This window comes from Bactrocera dorsalis, chromosome 3 (genome assembly GCF_023373825.1).
Source record: "Bactrocera dorsalis isolate Fly_Bdor chromosome 3, ASM2337382v1, whole genome shotgun sequence".
Classification (NCBI taxonomy): Eukaryota; Metazoa; Arthropoda; class Insecta; order Diptera; family Tephritidae; genus Bactrocera; species Bactrocera dorsalis.
The window spans coordinates 84486976-84508912 of record NC_064305.1 but is presented as its reverse complement, the minus strand read 5'-3'; the positions used below and the strand labels follow the sequence as shown (position 1 = coordinate 84508912).

The 21937-nt window shown below is 34.8% G+C and overlaps 1 protein-coding gene across 1 annotated transcript in view; it reads left to right on the top strand.

Moving 5' to 3' along the window:
• Positions 1-18449, top strand: part of LOC125777331 (protein late bloomer) — a 28013-nt gene extending 9564 nt beyond the window's left edge. The window contains exons 3-6 of the mRNA XM_049451905.1: positions 16856-17020; positions 17157-17333; positions 17577-17750; positions 17874-18449. Of these exons, the coding sequence (XP_049307862.1) occupies positions 16856-17020; positions 17157-17333; positions 17577-17750; positions 17874-17954 (597 nt within the window). The 3' untranslated portion in view covers positions 17955-18449. The remainder of the gene's footprint in view (positions 1-16855; positions 17021-17156; positions 17334-17576; positions 17751-17873) is intronic.
• Positions 18450-21937: the final 3488 nt, after the last annotated feature.

Below are 21937 nucleotides of genomic sequence, written 5' to 3'. Positions count from 1 at the left end.
AAACTTCACAAATTTCATTGGTGGCTTGCGTGGCATTCTTCCCTTTTTTATAAAAAAAATTTCAAAATATAGTGAATTTCTTCATTATTTTCGCTCATTTTTGAACAGCTGTAACTTTTTTCAACTTCCTCGAATTTAATTATTTTTTTGATTAAATGAAGCTTACAATCTCACTTCTCCAACACTGTATGGTATGACACAATGTGATTGGTACCAGTGGAGATATACGACTGCAACGACATCTATTGAAAATCCAATAGATGACTTGTTACAGAGAGAATCCTTTCATGATAGTAGTATGTCTGTGTGTTACAAAATCTTAATGTTTTAAGTATATTAAAAATTTAATTTTGTAATATTTGATAAAGAGATAACTCGCTTCATTTATTCTTTCATCTATTTTGAAAGCATACCACAGTTGATCTGGTAATATCTAGAAATATTGAATAATTTCTACCATAAATACTTAATGTGTTCAAATTGGAACAAGTTTCTATTTTTTGGCAAACATCTGGTACAAAATGCACACATCAACTTGAACTAGTCTTTCCAGAAGAAAACTATACTCAATGCCAAAATATAATATGTAAAACATATAGAAATAAAAAAAACTAATAATTTCGAGTGAAACATCCAGCAGCTTGATAAGCCATTTGCTCCGCACGAATTGAAATAGAAATGAAGAGTAATCGAAAATAGCTGAATTTCAAACATTGCATTAATCGGTACAAGTGCTAACAACTGATAATAAAATTAAAAAAAAAATTAAAAATATCACAACAAAAAATATAATAGCAAGACTAATAATAATAAAAATAAAAAACGCATATAAAAAAACGAAAAACGAAAAGCTATAAAAATCATAAAAGTAAAACTTTGGCCCCACGCAATATCTTTTTCATTTTGTATTATTTTGGCTCACTTCTCCACTTTGTGCTGTTTTTCACGCTTTTGCCGCTGACAAATTCTAATATGCATAGCCACTTGTTTGTATATAGAAATTATTACAAACATACATACATATTTGTGTGGAATTATTGCTGCTTTGAGCCTACGCATTTTCTTGGCGCTACGAGCTTGAGCGCCCCCCGCGATGCGTCGTTGCCCAAATGCCGTCAAACACACACACACATCCATTTGCGCACAGTTAGACGCAATGTGGCATTGTCTAAAATACTATTAACATAACAAAAACAAAAAAGCTAAGAATTTTACTCAAATTTCGTCTAAGTACAACAACAAAAAGAAAACAAAAAATTATTGACGTGAAAAACAAAAGTGTTGTTGGTGTTGGCAGATTGGTCGAAATGGAAAGCGTTGATGTCATCACTTCGGCTGTCTGTCGGTGTGTCTCGCCAGCACGTCTTAAGATTGTTAGCAGCCACATAGGCTATATGTATGAGTGTATATATGTATGTTTGCTCATAATACGCGTGTAAACATGAGGGCAGCCTGTAATGTAATTGGCCTACGCAATAACAACAAGCATTTTATTTAATGTTTATATTCAATAACTTGGCTGAGCCACCAGCAGGTTGCCAATAAATTTTTGGGCATCTGCGTAAGAAATAAACAATAAAGAAATTCAAAAAAAAATTGGTTACAAAATTTAGAAACCGGTGTTGCCAACTAACTTGTAATAAAAATATAAGGAAAGTTAATTTGAGTGATTAAAAATGTTAGTATTTAAACATGTCTTAAATGGTCATTATTAAAAAATGTTCATATGCAAGTATTTTTGTAATAATTTGAATAGGGTTGCCACTTATTTTCAACACAATAGTAAACCAAAATGTGTCATTGTATTAAGTGAGAAAAAACTTTCGAAAGTGATATCAAAAATATTTCGCGAAGCTGCACTTTTCTCTCAATAGAAAAAATATTCTTGGTAGTTAAAATATTATTGAACATAAGTAAGTCTTTGGAATTTTTTTTCTGAAACAAAATTTTTTTTGGAACCAAGTATAGAAAAAAATTTAGAAAAAAATTTTTGGGCATAAAACTTCGATACAGGGTCGCCATTTTTTTTTAAACAAAACATTAAAAATTTATTTTGGATGCAGAGTTGCCACCATACCAAAAAAAATAATAGCTTTGATGAGTGATGTGAGAAATTGAAAATCTCAGAAAATAATACAAAATGATTCCTTCTCGAAAATCTTACATATTTTGAATGTGAAACGAAAAAAATTTGGCAGGGTTGCCATTTATTTTCCATAAAATTTTTAATAAAATGTACTTAGAGAAGTGATTTATGGAGCATACTTTGTCGGAAATTAAAAAAAAATATATATATTAAATAATTAGTTTTGATAGGTTGCACCTTAAAAAATACCACATTAAGACCTTAAATGAATATTTCAAACAGTTTTTTTCAGTTAAAGCTTTTAAAGAAGTCGCTCAGTTCAATCAGCTACAACAGGTTATGTTTCTACGCATTTTCCGAGACAAGTCATTCGATCAACTTGTGACACGGTGTATTTTTTTGGTGAAACAGCCTTTTTTTTCTTCAAATGTGGTCGTTTTTCGGCGATTCAAGCCGTCCAATAAAGCTATGTAATAGTCGCTGTTGATGGTCATTTTCTGAGGTAGTCAATAAAAATTATTCAATACGTATCCCAAAATACAGACGCCATAACCTTGCCAGCCGACTGTTCCGTTTTTCTATCCTTTTGTGCAGGTTAATCATGTGCAGTTCATTAGGATGACCGTCGATTGGACTTAGGAGTGGAAAGATGGAGCCATGTTTCATCCATTGTCACATATTGACGCGAAAACTCGAGCTTATTATGTTGAACATCTCCAAACACTGCTCCGAATCATCAACTCGTCGTTGTTTTTGGTCAAAAGTAATCAAATATTCGTGAATGTTATGATGTAGACGTTCAATTGATATTTTTAGAATGTCTGCTATCTTGAACAACTTCACCTTATGGTCTTACCAATTTATTTTTTGAACTTTTTTGATATTTTCGTCGGTAACAACCTCAATATAAGTTACTTAATAATTTCTGTTTTTTCTAAAAGAATGTTTTTTCTAAAATATATATGTATATATTCCTATTGACTATAAGTTCTTCATGTTCTCTTCAACTCACAGATAAATCTTCCTCGTGTTTATGTGAGCTTCAATTTAAATATTTGGAAAAACATTTTGCAGTGTTTTTAATATTATTATTATTTCTCCGTAGATATGTTTATTTTGGCTTGTTTTCGGGGTGCGAATGTTTTCGTTATTAAAATGTCGGATAGACTTCTTCCACAATACAATTTAGCAAATAAAATGGCAAACGTAAATAAATAAATATATTTAAATAAAGGAAGTTATAATGTGTGCTATTATAATATTTGGTAAACATATATATGGACCTATCTGAATACACACACTTGAAAATTTATAAAAAAAAATAATAGCGGTATATAGAGGTTATGCAGAGGTTATTTGTCCCTACTTCTGAAGTTGTGCGTCACGCTGTTTGCTTTGTTTTCCAAAAACTGTGCGCTACATATCAATAAAAATAACGGAAAAATCTCTAGAGTAAACGGTTGCTATGCTGACCACGTGATTGTTGTATTTCAGACTCCATTCAAGAGGTGGCTGTCTTTAGCAACACACAACAACAACTACACACCAGCACAATTTACAGTCGTATGGAGTGCGTATACGCACTGTGCGCTGTGATGTGCACAGACAATAATATTTGGGTTGGTCCCAAGGTCATGTTATTATGACTGAGTGGTTGAAAATGTGTGTATATATTTATATTTATACAATATGTATATATTTAAACGAATCACGGTCTAGTGAAGATCTTTTTAGTGTTTGAAATATTTTTTAGAGGGCTTAACAAGCTTATCAGCGATTTTCACTGTTGTAGGCGATTAGTTAAATTAGTTTAAATGCAATTATGAATGAAATTCAGTTCCGCATTTGTTAAAAGAAAACAAAGCTAAATCCAAAATAAATAAGTCAATAAGACATGTGGTACATGAGTTGCAAGCTCCTACACTTTTAAGACAAGCGACATGCGTAGGCGACTTTAACAGTATTTAGCGGCAATTACCATTTACCAATTCCATCGTCGGGTACAAATGTTGTTTTGAAATTCAATATATCAACATAATTTTGCCATTTGTTTATCACACAATGGCGGCGCCAAATGTGACGTCTGTGCTTAAGTCCAACAATTGGAAAAAAACTTATTAACTTTCCTAAGCATTTATCAATATGCACGCATACATACCGACACACTTTTATCCATTGATAAACGCTTGTGTCTTTAAAATGTATATGTTATTTATGGGTCCAATGTCTGTGCCAAGCTATAAATTTTAAAGCGAAACAAACGTCAACAATCAACGGGCATTTAGTCATAATTATGAAAATTAATATGAACGGTTTACGAAGTGTGTGAAGCATAACAATGGCTTATCAGGAAGTATGTAAACAGTTATTGCTAACTGCCATTGTTTTGCAAATACAAGTTTGCTAATAACACAGATTAGCATGATAATGGATTACATAAGTCGTAAGTGGAGATTTACTGGAGTTAAATTCAAATATGTTGTTGTAAATATAAAACAAAAAAAAATTGTTTATCACATGTGTGTATTTCGTGTCACATGAGAATGTATAAAAAATTCTTTTTTTTTTTTCGCAGTCTCTTGGAGAGGAAAGAACGTGTCCAAAATTTCAGATTGATATCTCAAAAAGTGAGACAGAGAGTTGCCCCGGCCACGATGTCAAAATCGTGCTTGACGACTTTAACACCAGGGTGGGCAAAGAAGGTATCTTTGGTACAACAGTCGGTAAATTCAATTTCCATGATCAAAAATTCCCAAATGGGTGGAAGCTGATCGAATTCGCTGGGGCCCGCAATATGATTATCTGTAGTACTAGATTCCAGCAAAGAAAAATTCAACAAGCTACCTGGCTGCCTTCAGATCGAAAATCAACCAACCAGTTCGATTATATTGCGATAGACGGCAGACACGTCTCCAGTTTTTAAACGTGCGTACGTGCCGAGGTGCTAACAGCGACTCGGACCACTATCTTGTTGCACCCGCCTTTTGCACTCCTGCTCCCTGAAAGCACTCATCAGCAACTCGGTACAAGGGAACTGTGGAACGGCATTTCAAGCTCCTTGCGTACAGCTGCAAACAAACTGTTGCTTTTCGAAAATGCAAGTGAACAGCTGGTACGATGAAAAGTGCCGTGTCGTAGCGGAGAGAAAGCAGACTATCCCTCACAACGTTGCAGTCGATCACAACATGTGCTGGATGGGATAGATGCGGACAGTTGGAAAGGGAAGCGATTCGCATTTGATTGATCCAAAAATCTTAACGAACGATTTTTTGCAATCTCATTCTTACTGTTATGTTACATACAGCTGCTTTTAGAGTGACGAATCGAGCAATCAGCTGTAATAAATCGAAGAGAGTGTAATAAGGTTGACCCTAGTATAACATAGTGAGATTTTAGTCAATTAGTTATTCACATAGTTTGCGAATAATTATAAAACAGTCGAGTTTTTTTTTTTTTTTTTCAAGTGTAAATTCTCAGACTAGAGACAGAGTAAGCAAAACTTAAATATAACTGATATAAAAAGGTGGGATATCTGAGATATCTCTATACTTTTTCCGGTAGAATCTACGCTGATTTCTAACTCTTGTTGTATGAAGAAAACTGTCAATCAGGCGTTTTGGACGCATTATGTACTCTTAATGTACATCCATGTGAATTATTTTGAAATGAATACAAGGCTAAGTTTTTCTGTAATTCCAAGCGAAATAAGTTATAACTCACATACAAATTGTTTGATTACTACAAATCTAATTGCGGTAGTAATAAAAATATAAAACTAAATGGGAGAGAAATTTGGTGTAATTAGATCTATGCGTCCGATAATTCAGAATATGCGCACAAAACTATAAGGCTACAAATAAATTAATTAAAATAAGTTTTTAAAATGCGTTTTTGCATTACAGTCACGTTCGTACATGTAAATGCTAACCAAAAAGGAAAAGCATAAAAATTTTACAAGTAAGGCATAAGTGAAAAAACAAATGTCAGACACCCAAAAGTGATTCGGGAAATAGCTGCAATTGAAAATGCGAAATATATTTATTGTTGTAAAATATGTATGTTCAAATAATTTATTTGTAATACGGGTGGTCTCTAGAGTTACAAAATCGATTTCGGGAATCCCTTTAGCACCGGAAAGTAGCAGTATGTATTGAGAACGTTTGATTTTTGTAGTTCAGGTGCGAAATCAGTTATGAAAACATAAGCTGATCTAATATAAAATGCCATTGAAGATATTCTGCAAATATTGACAGCAACTCTTTAAAATCTACGAAATTTTTTTTATTGAAATTTGAAAATATGAAGACTCTCTGGTTGCAGAGCACTTTTTGCTGAATTGTTTTAAATTAAAAAAAAAGTATATGGGAAAGCGGACGTGCCATGATAATTCATAATTTTTATTGCTTTGTTTTATTTTGTAAGCAAAGTTGGCTGCGGTTTATTAGGTTTCAATAGCTGAAATGATTGCGAACATTTTTTAAATCAAAGCACAACCATTGGTATCATTCACACTTCTAGCTTAACCATCTCTCAATCTCTCATGGTCAAAAAGGACTACTTCAGGTTAGGTTAGGTCAGGCTAGTCTGGTAGGTCAATGAGCCACATATAGACCATATTTGGTCCTTTGCGATGCTTGATGGAGTTCACTTGATAAGTCCAAGAGGAGTAGTCATCTTTTAGAGTGCCTGCGCTTGGCGCGAATTTTAACAGACTCTGTGGCCTCACTATCGAAACCTCCTTCAGTGTAGTACACCGTGGGGACCCCTAGATGCTTACAGCGTATTTTGCCAATGCGGGACAAGAGATGATACATTTTTTCCATGGTGCTCTGATCCAGACATTTCCTGCAGTCCTCTCGATCTGTCAGCCCCATCCTGCGGGCGTGTGTCGCCATCAGACTCTTTACTAGTCCCATACTGCTTGAAATTTTGTGTTTTTAATGGCATCACTGTAACAGAATCGTTGAAAATGCCTCAGAAGTGTTTTACCTTCAGCCTAAGTACACAAACATTCGGTGAAAATCGTGAAATCATCAAAAACTGCAAAATGACGGAAGTCGTTAAGGAGATGGTTGCCAATGTAGCTGAGTACCCCAAATTAATAAACAACATTCATTCATTACAGATGTTGAGACGTTGATTTATGAATACAAATTCCAAACTGCCCAATAATCTAGCGAATGGCGCTTCAAAAATGTAAAAAAGTCAAAGAAATTCGTTGAAGGCATCATTCCAGTCGAGGATTATATGAACTAAGCCTATTTTGATGGTGACAATAAAGAGTTTTAAATAGGTCAGTCCGGGTCAAATTTGATCATATTATATATTCAAAATATTGGATTAGAATAAATGTTGATAAGCTTGTATTGGCTGAGGAGCCTACTTTGTTGGAGATAATACTGATTTTCAATAAAACAGGTCAGTCCGGGTCATATTTGATCATACGGTTTCGGTTAATTTTTTTTATAGTGAAATTCTGAGGAACTAGTTTCCTGTAGTAATGTAACTGAAGGCTTAAATATGTAATGCTTCCAAATTTAGCCTTTCCTCACTTGTTTTTTTGTATTTTGGGACTAAGTTAAGAAAATTACTACATTATTGCTTGCATACTTATGTAAAGACAAGTTTTTTATGAATTTTTAGCGGTAAAAGTGAAAATACCAAATGATTTCTGGCCGGTACAGCCAACAAGCCTTAATTTATTGCACTCATTTGGGATCAACGACAAAACTCCTAGCGTTCCTATACCTCAAAATAAATTAATACTTGTAGTCAGAAACGCCAGACCTTCTATCCAATCAAAAATATCCGTTAATTCGAATGATTACGACTTCCCGTCATAAAGCTTGAACAGATATTCGCTGGTTTGACCTTTACACTTGACAAAAAATATCATTATATTTTATTAGCAGCCAACTAATTTAGTTGGAATTTACATCATATTTGTTTATGTTTAATCCACGAATGCGCTGTGGAGTTTTGCACATCACACACAAAGGCACAACCGCGCACTTGCGCTCTCCTAGCAGACGTCTTTGCTGCGCTGTGGGCGACGCTGAGTCAATTGGTGGGTTGTTATTCAGTTGGGCACGTTTGTTTACAATTTGTTTAAATTGTTGTAATTTATTGACATTGCTGCCTTTATTTGTTGTTGTTGCATATTTAGCGTGCACTTGGAAAAGCGTCGCGCATGCCAACCACACACAACTATAAACCTAAATGCAGTGGCAACAACAACAAATAGCATTCTTTTCATATAAATCAGACGTCTGACTGACGTACTAACTGGCAAACTGAGTGTTTGACTGATTGGCAACCGCATGTATGTAAATATTGGCGAAAATTTCAGTAGGCATACACTCACACACACACACGCGCATATGTACTGCGTTTGCAGCTGTTAATGTGGCGTATTGGCGGCATGATTGCTGGCGCAAAACCGCTAAGCGTTCCACTGCCGCTGAAAGGTACAATATTTATACTCGTGCAACTGTGCCGATCTAATTTCGAGCTTATTTTTGCCACTTCACTGTTGTGGCATTCACCAAAGTGTGCCAGAAAGCCGCGCGTGCCTTTTCAGTGCAAAAACCGTGCATTGCACGTACTAGGCCTGCATTAGGGTAGTTAGTTTTTTACAAGATTTCCAGAAAGTAATAGCTCTGATTTTCTTCCGACTGGACTCTACTTCGGAGCGTGCTCGCACCGACTGGATTCAGTAGAGGGCGTTCCTAGCTAACGAAAAAGCGGCTGGTCAGTTTTCTCAGAGCTCCCGGAGAGTCAAGACAGAACATTTTCGCGCGACGTGTTTCTGTGAGTGGTGCGAGCCGAAAATGCTGCGTTCGTTAGAGCAGAGGCGCGCGATTAAATTCTTTCTAAAATTCGGTAAATATGCGACAGAGACGTTTGATATGATCAAGCAGGCTAACCTCGATGTTGCTTTAGCAAGAAATAGTATGATTCGGTGGCACTAGGACTTTTTGGAGGGCCGGGAAGAGGTCTCTGATGACAACCGTGCTGGAGACTTGAGACCTATTGATACCCCGGATTTGTTTTTGTTTCCTTGCCTCAAAAAGCCGATGAAGGGTAAGTATTTTGAGACGACAGAAGGGATCCAAGCAGCATGCACCTCGACTCCCAACGCTATTCTGGAGAATGCCTTCCGTGATGCCTTCAATGCTTGGAAATCATGCTAAAAGCGTTGCATCGACGCAGAAGGAACCTATTTTGAAAGTTTTTTTTAAAGAATTGTAACCTATTAGTTTCCGAACAAACCCTGTATGTCAACGCTGGCATAAAATTTATGAGAAATTGCTCACCCTAGTACAAATACATTTTTTTGCACATAAAAAGTTCCTTTCATTCGCGTGACTCATGGCGGCTTTGTTGCATTTATGGTTGTTGTTAATTTTAAAATATTCTGAAATCTTTTTCAAATGCGCGCATCCGTTTCACACTAATTTTCTTACATCAACACACAACTAACTAGCGAACTTCTGCAAATATACTCGCATATGTATGCATATAGTCGTGTGTGTGTTCGTGTCTCTTTTAATTCAGTTTTATTTCACTAGTTGCAGCGTTTAGTTTTAGTGCTCGTAAAGTAATTGAGCACAAGGATGGGTGCGCTTTTTTATCAGCCGCATAATCTTCATCACTTGTCTTTACTAAATATAAGTATACTACATGTGTGCATGTGGGTGTGTAAATTTACATATAAATGCATTCCGTGTTTACTCATAGTATGATCTCTGTGATCTTGGAAAATGAATGCCTATACCAGGCAGCCTTGAGTTAAAAGTGCAGTGGGCAGGCCAATAGTGGAACTCAGGGGTGTTTTTTAAGTTTTGAGTGCAAATTACTGGTTTTTTATTGTCTTCGGAGCAGTCCAGATCGAGCTCATAGACAAGGAATAAAGTTTTATCAATACTTCGGTCGGAAGGAAAACCCTCCAAAAAAACGGAACTTCCGACGAGTCACTACTATAGATGTGTGTTGCGTGGCGTAATCTTGATGGAATACAAGACTTCTCTTTTGCTAAAGCTGGCCACTTTCGCATTTTCAGATGTCTGAATTCCCTATCAAACATACAGGAAACTAGTCCCGACAGTCAATCTTGGCATGGTCACTGTTTGCGTGAACTCAGTGCGAACATTTTCACGTAACGTTGTCATTTGCGACTCACTTTCCATCATCTTTGAAATTTGAAAGGCTTTCAAAACGTAGAACATGTAAAAATGTCTTCTTCTCTTCATAAGACGTTTAGCGTGTGAAGGTATTCGTTAATATCCTGACAAAATGCTAGATAGTTTATTTCTATAACTGTGCAGTCATTTGGAAATACCTTGAAGTATTCAGCAGGCAGTCCATGTATTTTTTCTTAAGAACTAGAAATATGGTATAACGAACTTGTCAATCTGTCTTTTATAACTCATTACCAAATGTTCAATATTTTATATTTCAGTTCGCATAGTGGAGATTTCAAATGATAGCTGTCAAAAGCAATGAACAGAAGAAAGATTAGAAATGAGATAAACTTAACAATACCTTTCTACAATATTCATTTTAAATGTTATTCACTGTAAATATACAGATATATAAATTCTAAGGTCTGTAATTCAACTTTACGTAATTTTTAGCGAAAGAGCGGAGACTACTAATAAGAATTGCACTTGACAGCCGCCGTCATCACTTATTGCTCTTATCTAATCGCTACATTTTGCGCTACTCTACACATTTTCATTATCATGCAACGATTACTGAATCATTTCTAAATTAGACTTTGCCGCCTTTGCCATTTTCAACTTCGTACTTCCGTAATTTATTGGGCCGCCTTGCTAAATTCGATTTTTTTCGCATTTTATTTGTAATCAACCAATTGGCTACCGCTAATACTTATGCCACCTGCCTTTTAGTAAGTGTAGTATGGGTGTGTCTGTGTGCGCTTTGCGTGACATGACAGTTAATAACTTATAGAACTAAATGGCCTATGATTTATGGTCATACAAAGCATTACCGATGCTTGTTGATCGTTGTTTTGATTTTTTAATTAAATCAATTTGATTAAGTTATGTCAGTGTCACTTATGGTGATTAATAAGAACAAAAGCGCAAGGAATATTAAGATTCAAATAATCGAATTGTAGATATTTGTCCGTGTAAGATCATGTTGATATTCAATTATAGACAACAATAATATGCAAATGAGCAGAATTCGATCAATGAGAAAAACACTTAATTCTCTAAAACTAATATCCAGGCTTTATGCTCACCTGACCTTTTACGCTGATCCGAACCTGGGTAAAGTTATAGGAGACCAGTTCTTATGTTAGTTATTGATTAGGTAATCATTTACTTTTCAAGACACCTACTCAAAATAAAATTATTTTCGTTAGAAGATTCAATTTATGAAAAATTCATACTCAATATCGGTACATTGTTTGAGAGTTCTTTGTTTATTATATAATATATAACTTCTTTTTCTTCTTCTTTACTAGCGTAGACACCGCTTACGCGATTACAGCCGAGTTAACAACAGCGTGCTAGTCATTTCTTCTTTTCGCAACGTGACGCCAATTGGAAAATCCAAGCGAAGCCAGGTCTTCCTCCAGTTGGTCTTTCCAACAGAGTGGAGGTTTTCCTCTTCCTCTACATTCCCTCGACAGGTACTGATTCGCATATTTTCAGACCTGGAGTGTTTTCGACCAATCGAACAACATGATCTGGCCAGCGCAGTCGCTGTATTTTGATTCGCTGAACTATGTTAATGTCGTCGTATATCTCGTACTGCTCATCGTACCATCGACTGCGGTATTCGCCGTTGTCAATGCGCAAAGGACTATAAATTTCTGCAAAACCTTTCTTTTGAAAACTCGTAACGTCGACTCATCAGACGTTGTCATCGTTCAACCCTCTGCACCATATGTATGTATATGTAGTAGGATGAGAGACTTGTAGAGTTTGACCTTTTTTCGTCGAGAGAAGACTTTACTTCGTAATGTGTGGCTGGAGAAGTGTTCCCTCTATCATTTTAGTATTTCATAGGTTTAGGTTACTAGATCAGCTCTGGGGGTTCTACAAGAGGATGATCCAGTTTGAAACCTTTTGTTAGTCGCCGCATTTTTTCGTATAATTTTCGAGCATTACACATGTCGGCCAGCTTGAGTAGAAAATCGTTCGGCTGTCTGTTGTGTTTACAGCTTTTTCGAAGTCGAACCTTCCTTGTGTTTGTTGACGTGCGTTTTTTTTTCTGCACAGAGGCGTGTGCGTATCTTGGCTGCAACAAGAAAGTCGCCAGATTATGGATTATATTTTTATTATTTATTACGTATTGCGATCTTCTTAAAAACAGTGAATTTAGACTTAAGATTGAAGTGCTTAAATATATGACACATGCAATAACAGCTCATGACATTAGCTAACTTCGAAATACAAATTATATGTTATGCTAAGGACCTCTTAATATGAAACGCCTTTCCAGATGAGTACAACCATGAGTGAACAAAAAAATTACACTTTTTGAGTATGTGATTCTACTTAAGTTCTACTTAAGTATTTCATGTTGAGAAATTGTATCTGACTTCCAATTAATAACTTTAAATATATATACATATGTATAATACATAGCACATATTTGCGCGTAGTTGCCTTACATAATCACAATCGTTCTTTAGTTATATTCTAAGTTCTATGGTTACCATGTGATGTCAATAAATTGTTTGCTAATGTACTTTTAAGCGATTATACGCTATCTCTTACTACTTACGCATTCAAAAATAAACGTGTATGTTACGTTTGTAAGTGGGTATGTGTGATTGTTGTATATGAGCGCTCTTATCGCTGAACTCAAAACAAACAGTGACGCGTAGATTTCACTTTTCTTATCACCACAGACAGCTTTAGCCTTAACACAGTTGCTGAAAGAAGAACCAACTCACATTTACTATGTACACACATGCATACATACATATTTATTTACCTAAGGAGTATACGCGCTTTTATTACTGGAATTTGCACAGCGCTTATGACTACACTTGCCCCCGATCTACATCGTATAAATAGTTTTAAGACCGCGTTTGTTTGTCTTCGTAGATTATATGATCAGGCACTTCAGGTATTATGTAAGACTGCCGCATTTTTTGCTAAAATTTGCAAAAGAGAGAAATAGACATTGCTAGTTTAGCGATTAACCTCAGCGCAGCTAATTTATATACACGATTTATGGAAAAATTATGAATCTCCACCTACACCTCCACCCTGTTGAGCTGGTTCTAATTTAAAATGCCTTTCTTCATTGCATTTATTTCATTTCGAATTGACATTTTCGTATTTATATTCGTTCAATGTTTTTTTATGGTCGTAAAAATGCAAAATTGCCATAACGATGTGAATAATTTATGGCAAATTTTCAGTTTTTGTTTATAACAACAACATTTAGTTTCTTTGGTTTGTTCGACTTTTATACCCAAACGCAACAATATAAGCGTAGTAATTGGGTATAACGTAGATGTTCCCTACTTTTTTAAAGAAAAAACACAAAGAGTTCAAATTGAATGGCAAATGTTTGTTAATATTCGAAAAAAATATTCTTTGCCATTAATTTTTTTGAAGTGTTAGCCGCGGCTACGTTTCAGATGGTTCATCAAGTCCAATTTTCGATGGCTTTTTCGATGATATCGACTCGTAACTGGCGAATAGCACGCGTGATGTTTCGCTCCAAGACTTGAATAAAAGCAGGATTGCCGCATAGACTTTAAACTTTCATATCTCCAAAGGAAAAAGTCGAACGGTGTGTCTTGGTGACTAATTGACCAGCTCAAAGCGTGAAATTATCTGCTCATCGAAGTGTTTTCTCAATAAATTCATTGATTGATGCGATGTGTGGAAGTGGTACCGTCTTATTAAATGTCGCCGGATCACGAGCTTCAATTTCAAGCATCCAATAGTTGGTTATCATGGCGCGATAACAGTCGCCATTGACGGTTACGTTCTCACCGACATAATTTTGGAAGAAATATGGACCAACGATTCAATGTAAAACTCATTTCCATAAAGTTAGAAGTAGAATTTCAATAAATAATTATTTAAAATTTCTCGCACCCAGTGCTTCCTTACTTTGTTTTAGTATTTTCATGCTTTTTCTATGTGACTATCACCACACTTTTTTATTTTTATTTAGCATGTAATAAAATATGATTTTGCATTGAAAAAAATTGTCACAATTTTAGCTTTGTACTCATTTGTTAGCCCAATTTGGGCATTACTACTCAATAAATAAAAGCACGGTCGAAAGTTGTTGACTTTTTCAAGTAGGTTGACATATATCAAGTCCACTAAGTGGTGACAAATATGGTAGATTTTATTATTTGACTAATTTATTCGCGAAATGAAGTCAGATTTTATTGGATTGACTAATGATTTCGCTTTGTTTTATACTATCTTTTCTTATTTATTTAAATATATGTCTGCAACTATAACAAATTCTGAGTTGAGCAGTTTTTGTTGTAAATGCAAGTGAAGTTATCTCTTCGAACGCAAAGGCTTCTCAGTTGTTACGGGGTGTTGTGCGGTTGTCCAGTATTTGTCCCCAATATTTATTTTATTAATGAAATATAATCAACACTGTCATCTATTCAGCTTCAGCATAGTAAATCGAACAAGTAGGGCCTTAACCTAAATGTGCTTCATTCAGAGATAGAAGTAGTATTTAATGTGGGAAAAAAATAGTAAGACTTTGTTCATAATTTTAAAAGTTTTAATTTACACTTCAAAATCTCTGTCGTCTCCCTTAAAGTAATCCCACTTGGGTCGCTTGGTTCGCTTGGAGAAATTCCTTATTTTTCCAATAGATGGTATTAGAAGTACAATATTAGAAAGTTAAATTTTGTACTAAAAAATTTTTGTGATTATTTGATTGGCTATTGTTTTAGTTAAATATGGATACTAGCTAAGAAGTCATAAGCCATATTTTGCAGTATTTCTTTGAAGCAGTGAAAAGATTCACCACTCTCTGGATAGCCAATTATTGAAAATAACGATAAAATGAAATAAATCTTTACATCCGACCGTCATATAAGCGCTATTTAGATTGTGCAGGTGCTAGACATACAGGTCATAGGTCATACAAGAACCTTTAAATACGACTGCATAGAAAACGAAACTCGATGTATAGTTGCCTTATGAGTTATCAAACAAAAAAAAAAAAGTTCTATCTATGAGCCACTACATAAACTATAAAATCGAAATTTAAAGCGAATGGATACTGGTTATGAAAAGTGAGTCGCTTGCGACAACGTCAGGTTATGGTCGAATCGCGCTGAGCCATCGAAATATGTGGTTAGACAAGCATTGCCGGTCAAGATAGTGTTTTTATGAGATTGATTATGAGATAGAGAATCATCTACTATGAGTTCCTTTCCTACGGCCATGCTCTTAATTCGGATCTTATACTGTCAATAGTGGTAATATGTTCCATCAGAACAACGCCGGGACATATACATCGATAGTGATTCGTCAGAAGCTCCGCGAGCTTGGTTGAGAGGTTCTGATGCAGCCACCATGTAATCCGAATCTGCGCCCAGTGATTATTATCCATTTCTGCCCATGGCAAATAACTTTATTGGCTAAAAACTCGTCTGAACAGAAGCTTGTGAAAATCGTTTGTCCCAGTTTTTTGACAATAGGATTGAGGAACCTCTGAGATTGACCTGAGCAACTACCTTCAAAATGGCAACAATTTATCGGATAAATCGATGCATACGTCGGTCACCTTTTATATTTCGCCATTCGAGAACAAAAACAAATTTTAATTATCGAAAATCGCTTTATTGTTTTTAAAAATATTCTCCATTAAGGTCTACTTATACACTTTTGCATGCGTTTGAACCAATTGTTGAAGCGTTTTTGTCAGTCTAATTGAGGCACCTCCAAAACATGCCTTCTGAACGCCTTTTCAGGTGTCGAAAAACGATGACATCTTACTTGATTTTTTACGACCGGACTAAAAATAAGTCATTCGGTGCCAAGTCAAGACTATACGGAGGATGACTCATCACATCGATGTTTCAGTGTTGAAAAATGCAGTTGTTTCAGTCGATGTGTGAGAACAAGCCTTGTCGTGGTGAAGAGTAATCTGTCTTCGGCGGTTGAGTTTTCTGATTTCTCCGTCTTTCTAATGGTATGGTTGCGACATGCCCAGTTGTTCCAGATAAACAGGCAACCATTCGCTTGGAACTTTTGTTTCTTTTTGTTCTGTAGGTCACATGACGATCTTGTAATATCAGTTTGCGCACAACATTAATAGTTTCCGGAACAACAACTGATTTTAGACGAAATCTTTTGGGGTGATCTGCGACATCGATTGAGCTCATCAAACTATCGATAAACACTGGTTCTTTATGGAGCTTGATCGTGAAAAATTGAACTAAGTTCATCTATGCACTCTTGATGAGTTAATGCACGTCGAAAGTTGCAAAAAATTATCTCGCGAAAGTGTTCGCAATTTTTTAAAATCGAGATACTGTAACTAACACAAATAGCGCTCGTATATGAAAACGTTCTGAGTATACGTACCATAAAAAATGTTAAATTTTACCATAAAATTTTTTAAGTTTCCAGACTCTAATTCTGAGTTTATATTATTATTTGAGGAAATTCAAATCAGCTGAGCATTCTTTTGGCATTCACTTACAAAAGCAGTTCTCATATAGAACGCTTATTTCCTTGTTTTAAAAATATCCCTAATTAACAACAATACTTATATCTACCATTTCAGCTGATCGGCTTGGTCATCATTGGCATTGGCGCTTATGTGATCATCAAACTTGAATATTTCAATACCGCAGCCTTCGTAATACTCGGCTTGGGTATCGTGGTGATCTTGACCGCTGTCTTGGGTTCACTGGGTGCGGCACATGAAAGCAGCCAGATCTCCAAAACGGTAAGCAAATTTTCACATTAGTAAACAAAGTAACGATTTGGTTTGTTATTTTATTGTATTTGTTTTCCACAATATTTTTTGTACTTTTCAATGTCACTGCCCTTTTATGCTGAACTGATACGACGTATGTGTGTAGTTCGCCATTATACTGCTGTTATGGGTTGTGCTGCAAACACTATCGGTTGGCTTCTTATGGATCTTCCAGTCAACGTTGCTGATCAACATCGATCACACCTTCGATCAGTTGTGGGGCACGCAGACAGTGCCCATCAAGCCGGGCAACGCTAGTCATATAGCGAGCATTGAGAGATGGGTGAGCATGAGTAATGTTATAATGGGTACAGAAATGCTTATGTATGTGTGCTTATATGTAGTTTTGTACTTGCGCACTTGAATTGTTTGCGCATGCGCGCAAGTCTCTTTACAAAATGCCATATATGCGTGCATAAATGTGTTTATAAACTATAAATTATTTTTGTTTTTGTAATATTTCACTATTGACAATCATAATTCATAAACGTTTATTGCCATATTTGCGCCGCCATTCATGCCTTAGCTCGATTGTTGCGGCAATATCGGCTCTAGCGATTACCTGCTCCCGCCCAATAGCTGCTACAACAGCGTTACGGACAAGCTGAACCTCGACGGCTGTCGACAGAAGTTTCTCGAGTACGTGGCCGAGCGCTGGCAGGCGTTCAATTTCTTCGCCATCGGCGTGGTGTTGATCGAGGTGCGTATTCAAAATGTCAAAAATAAATAAATTATTGCTTTATTTTCAAATTATTAGCTACTAAATTATGCTTTGCTATGTTTGTGTAATCAAATTTATTACAATTTTCTTACGTAATTCCAGCTGATTTGTGCCGCTTTCGCTTGGGTCTTGGCCAACAGCATTGTGAATCGCTGGCGCCGCTCGAAATACTATCCCAAATAAGCAGTTTAACGCGATCCATTTAAATGCGCACAAAGGCCAAAGAATTTCTACACACACATATACATAGCATAGGTGGAAAGTGTGTATGCATAGCTGATTAGATGCAGTTACAAACGTACACAACTGTACATACCAATCGATGTATTTCTTTTATTGTTTTTGCTTTTTTGTTTTTCTTAAAATTGTTTGATTTTTTTGTTTTGTTTTTGTAAACAAAGTCAACACAAAACGATATTTTGTAGAAGTGTTTGCTCTGACGTTGGAAAATATGAAATTCATTTCGCTAGTCTACCTCAACATGCTCATAAATTAGCTAAGCTACTAAAGAAAACAGTAAAAGCGCCGCTCTGAACTCAGCTTAGCGGGAAAATATTTAATTACCAACACACACGCATACATATGTCAGCGATAATAAACACATACATACATATACATAGATGAAATTTATAAATTCGCAAGTCAAACGAAACGAAGGTGCCAAAAATGGTGTTCAATAGGCAGTAAATTTGAAAAAGAATATTAAATAAATTTTAAAAGAAAATTAAAATATATTGAATAAAGTATAACATATTAAAAATTCAAAAAATATTTTTAAAAAATTTGAAAAAAAAATTAAATAAATTTTAAAAGAAAAATTTTGAAAGAAAATTGAAAGAGTAAAGTAAAGTGTAAAAAAATAAAAAAACAGAACTTCCAAAAATATTTTTAAAAAATTTTGAAAAAAATAAAAAATAAACTTTGAAAGTAAATTAAAAGATATTGAATAAAACAAAACAAATAAAAAATTCAAAAAATATTTTTAAAAAATTTGAAAAAAATATGAAACAAATTTTGAAAGAAAATCAAAAGAGATTAAATAAAGTGTAAAAAAATTAAAAGAAAATAACTTCAAAAAATACTTTTAAAAATATTTTGAAAAAAAAAATTAAGTAAATAAACATCTACATAGTGTATAAACTACAAACGATTAACGAATTATATTATAATATAGTTTATAATACATTTTTCTAAGCATAATTGCGCTGTATTGTTGTTAACATTAGTTTAAGTCGTTAATGAATGTATTTCAATAAAATTATGCATGTCAAATAACAATTAAAACTTTATTAAAAAAAAGTTCAAAATTTACAAGTTGCAAAGATACGAAGATATACACACGTTCAAACACATTTTTTATATACAAAATGTAGAAACTATTATAAAAAATAATAGATTGATTGTAGACAATTTGCATTTGCTCAACTAAATGTATCAATAAAATTTATATACAGTTATAAACCAAAACAAAAAAAAAAACAATAAAATACTGAAAACGATAAATAATAGCCCCGATCTTTTATTTGATAGATCAAAATTTGCAACTTTTTTATACTTTTACTTATGATAGATAACAGAAAGGGAGATCAAGTAAATAGCACTTTTAAAAAAATAATGTTGCACTAATTTGTAAAAAAAAGTATGCGGAAATTGTAAAAAACGCAAAATATTTAATTACTCATGAATATTTATTTTTCCTTGCAGAATGTAATATCCTTATGCCAACGATTTTTCCAGTCCTCGAAACACTTTTCAAAAGCACTTTTTGGAATGACCTTCAGCTCCTTCAGCGAATTTTGTTTTATATCTCTTTGATTGACTGAAAACGGTTTCACGAAGTGGCAATTTCATTTTGAAGAACAAGAACTTGGAGCCAAATCTGGTGAATATGGTGGTTGATCGATAGTATGCATTGTATTTTTGGCCATAAACGCGGCAACAATCGTGGCTCGATGCTCGGTGCATTATCATCGTGTAAAATCCAAGCCGGTTTTCGATGTACTATATGTTCTCACGCAAGCGCTTCAATATGGCCCAATAGAACTCATTTTTAGCCGTCTGGAACAAATTCATGATGCATTCAACCACGATTATCGAAAAAAACAGTAAGCATCACCTGGATTGTTGAGCGGCTTTGCCAGGATTGTTTTGGTTTCATGCTCGAGTCAACCATTAAAGGATTTCATACCCAAAATATCCACCAAAATTATTCGGACGAGCTCGCGAGGGATGTCGCTCTCTTGCCATCTCTCTAACACTTGCCTGACGATTTGCAAGCACCATATCTTTCACTTTTTTCATATTTTCATCAATTGAAGATCCAGAACTTGTCTTCAACAATCCCTCGACCACCATTGAAGGCTTTATAACACTATTAAACTCATGTTTTTGATAAAGTTGAATCACCGTAAGCCTTTTGCAACATTCGCAACGATTCTGAACAAGTTTTGTTAGAAAACTGATATGTAGGTTGGTTTTTATATATGTATAAAGTCTAGAAAACAAAAAAATTAATTAATTAATCATTGAAAATCGTTCTTTTTTCTTTTCAAATCATTCTCAATTAATATCTATACATTTTTGCATGATTCATTGAAAAATTTACTAAGTTCATCGATGCCACTGTTTGCTAGAACGAAACCACGTTGAAAGTCGAAAAACATAATCACGCGAAAATTTTTGCAATTTAATCCCATTTTTGGCCGGGATGAATATTTCAAGTTACTGTAAACAACACAACTAGCAGCCGTGTGTCTAAGCGCTCTGAGTATGCAATAATAACATCAAAAATTTCCAACTTTATGATCCAATGGTCAATTGCAGTCAACACTAGGATTGCCAAATCGGAAAATATAACAGAAAACTTACTATTTTCTATTTTAATACAACTCTCCTTTGACCTCAATTCGTCAAAAGATTCAGATCTTTCGATACGATTGCAGCTTATACCCAAAACATTATCTAAAATGTGTTGTGTCGATCGCTAGCGCTGGACTCGTATAAGAACAGCGTTCGACGACTTCACTCAGTGTTTTGTGTCACTTAACTTTTTTAATTGTGATTGTCATAACAGTGGATAGACGACTCCCTGAAATGCTTTAAAACGTGCTTTGTGTCACTAAAATGATGGTGGTCCTGATAAAGTAGCCCTGAAATGCTTCAAAACATGTTCAATGATTCTGCAAGTGATTCTATCGGAAACACAAATTTCAAGTAAATGTTATATATAATATTTTTTATGGTGAAATCAATACACAAATCTTACTCACACCGTCAACAAACGGCTGTCAAACACACACTAATTTACATATGGCGGTCATATTTCCCACGTAAAAAGGTTATATCAATTTTGGGAAAAAAACTTATAGGTAGTCTAGGTCAAATTCATTTAGACGGTAAAATTTAAGATTAAGATCGATAGATGGTAGAAAACTTTCAAACTTTCGAATCGAAGGGGAATACTTAATTTAAGTTCGCAATCGGATACTTAATCAGATGTGAGGATAGTTGATTAAATAATTAAGTACCACATTTTATGAGCATGTAACAGTCTAGTGCTGATAAAATTAATATTTTATGATTTTGAAGTTTTATTTTGTTAAATGGTGTAAACAAATTTAACAACTATCTTTTTCGTTAAGGTTGAACTTTGACCTCGCATAACTTTTGAGCGAATCGATTTACAAAAAAATCAAATTCTCTAAAAGAGTATTTTTTTGTAGCCACATTTAATGAAACTTCTAAAGAGATCATTTACACCATAAGCTCTGGTCGACCTATCGTTGAAGAAGTTCATGAAATGTTGGAAAAGACTGACCAGGACCATCACATAAGCAGCCGTGACATCGCTAAGGAACTTAACATTCATCATCAAACGGTCTTGAAAAATTTAAAAAAGGCTGAATCTGCAAAAATGAAATGAAATCGAACCATTTCTGAAGCGAATGGTAACAGGAAACGAAAAGTGGATCAAATTCGATAACAATGTGCGAAAAAGATCACGGTCCAAACGTGGCAAAGCTCAACAAATGGTCGCAAAGTCAGGATTGACGCCTATCATGAGTGTTTGGTGGGATTGGAAATGAGCTGTTTCAGCCTGGTCGAACGATTAATTCTACATTTTACTGTCAACAACTGATGAGATTGAAGCAAGCAATCGAAAAAAA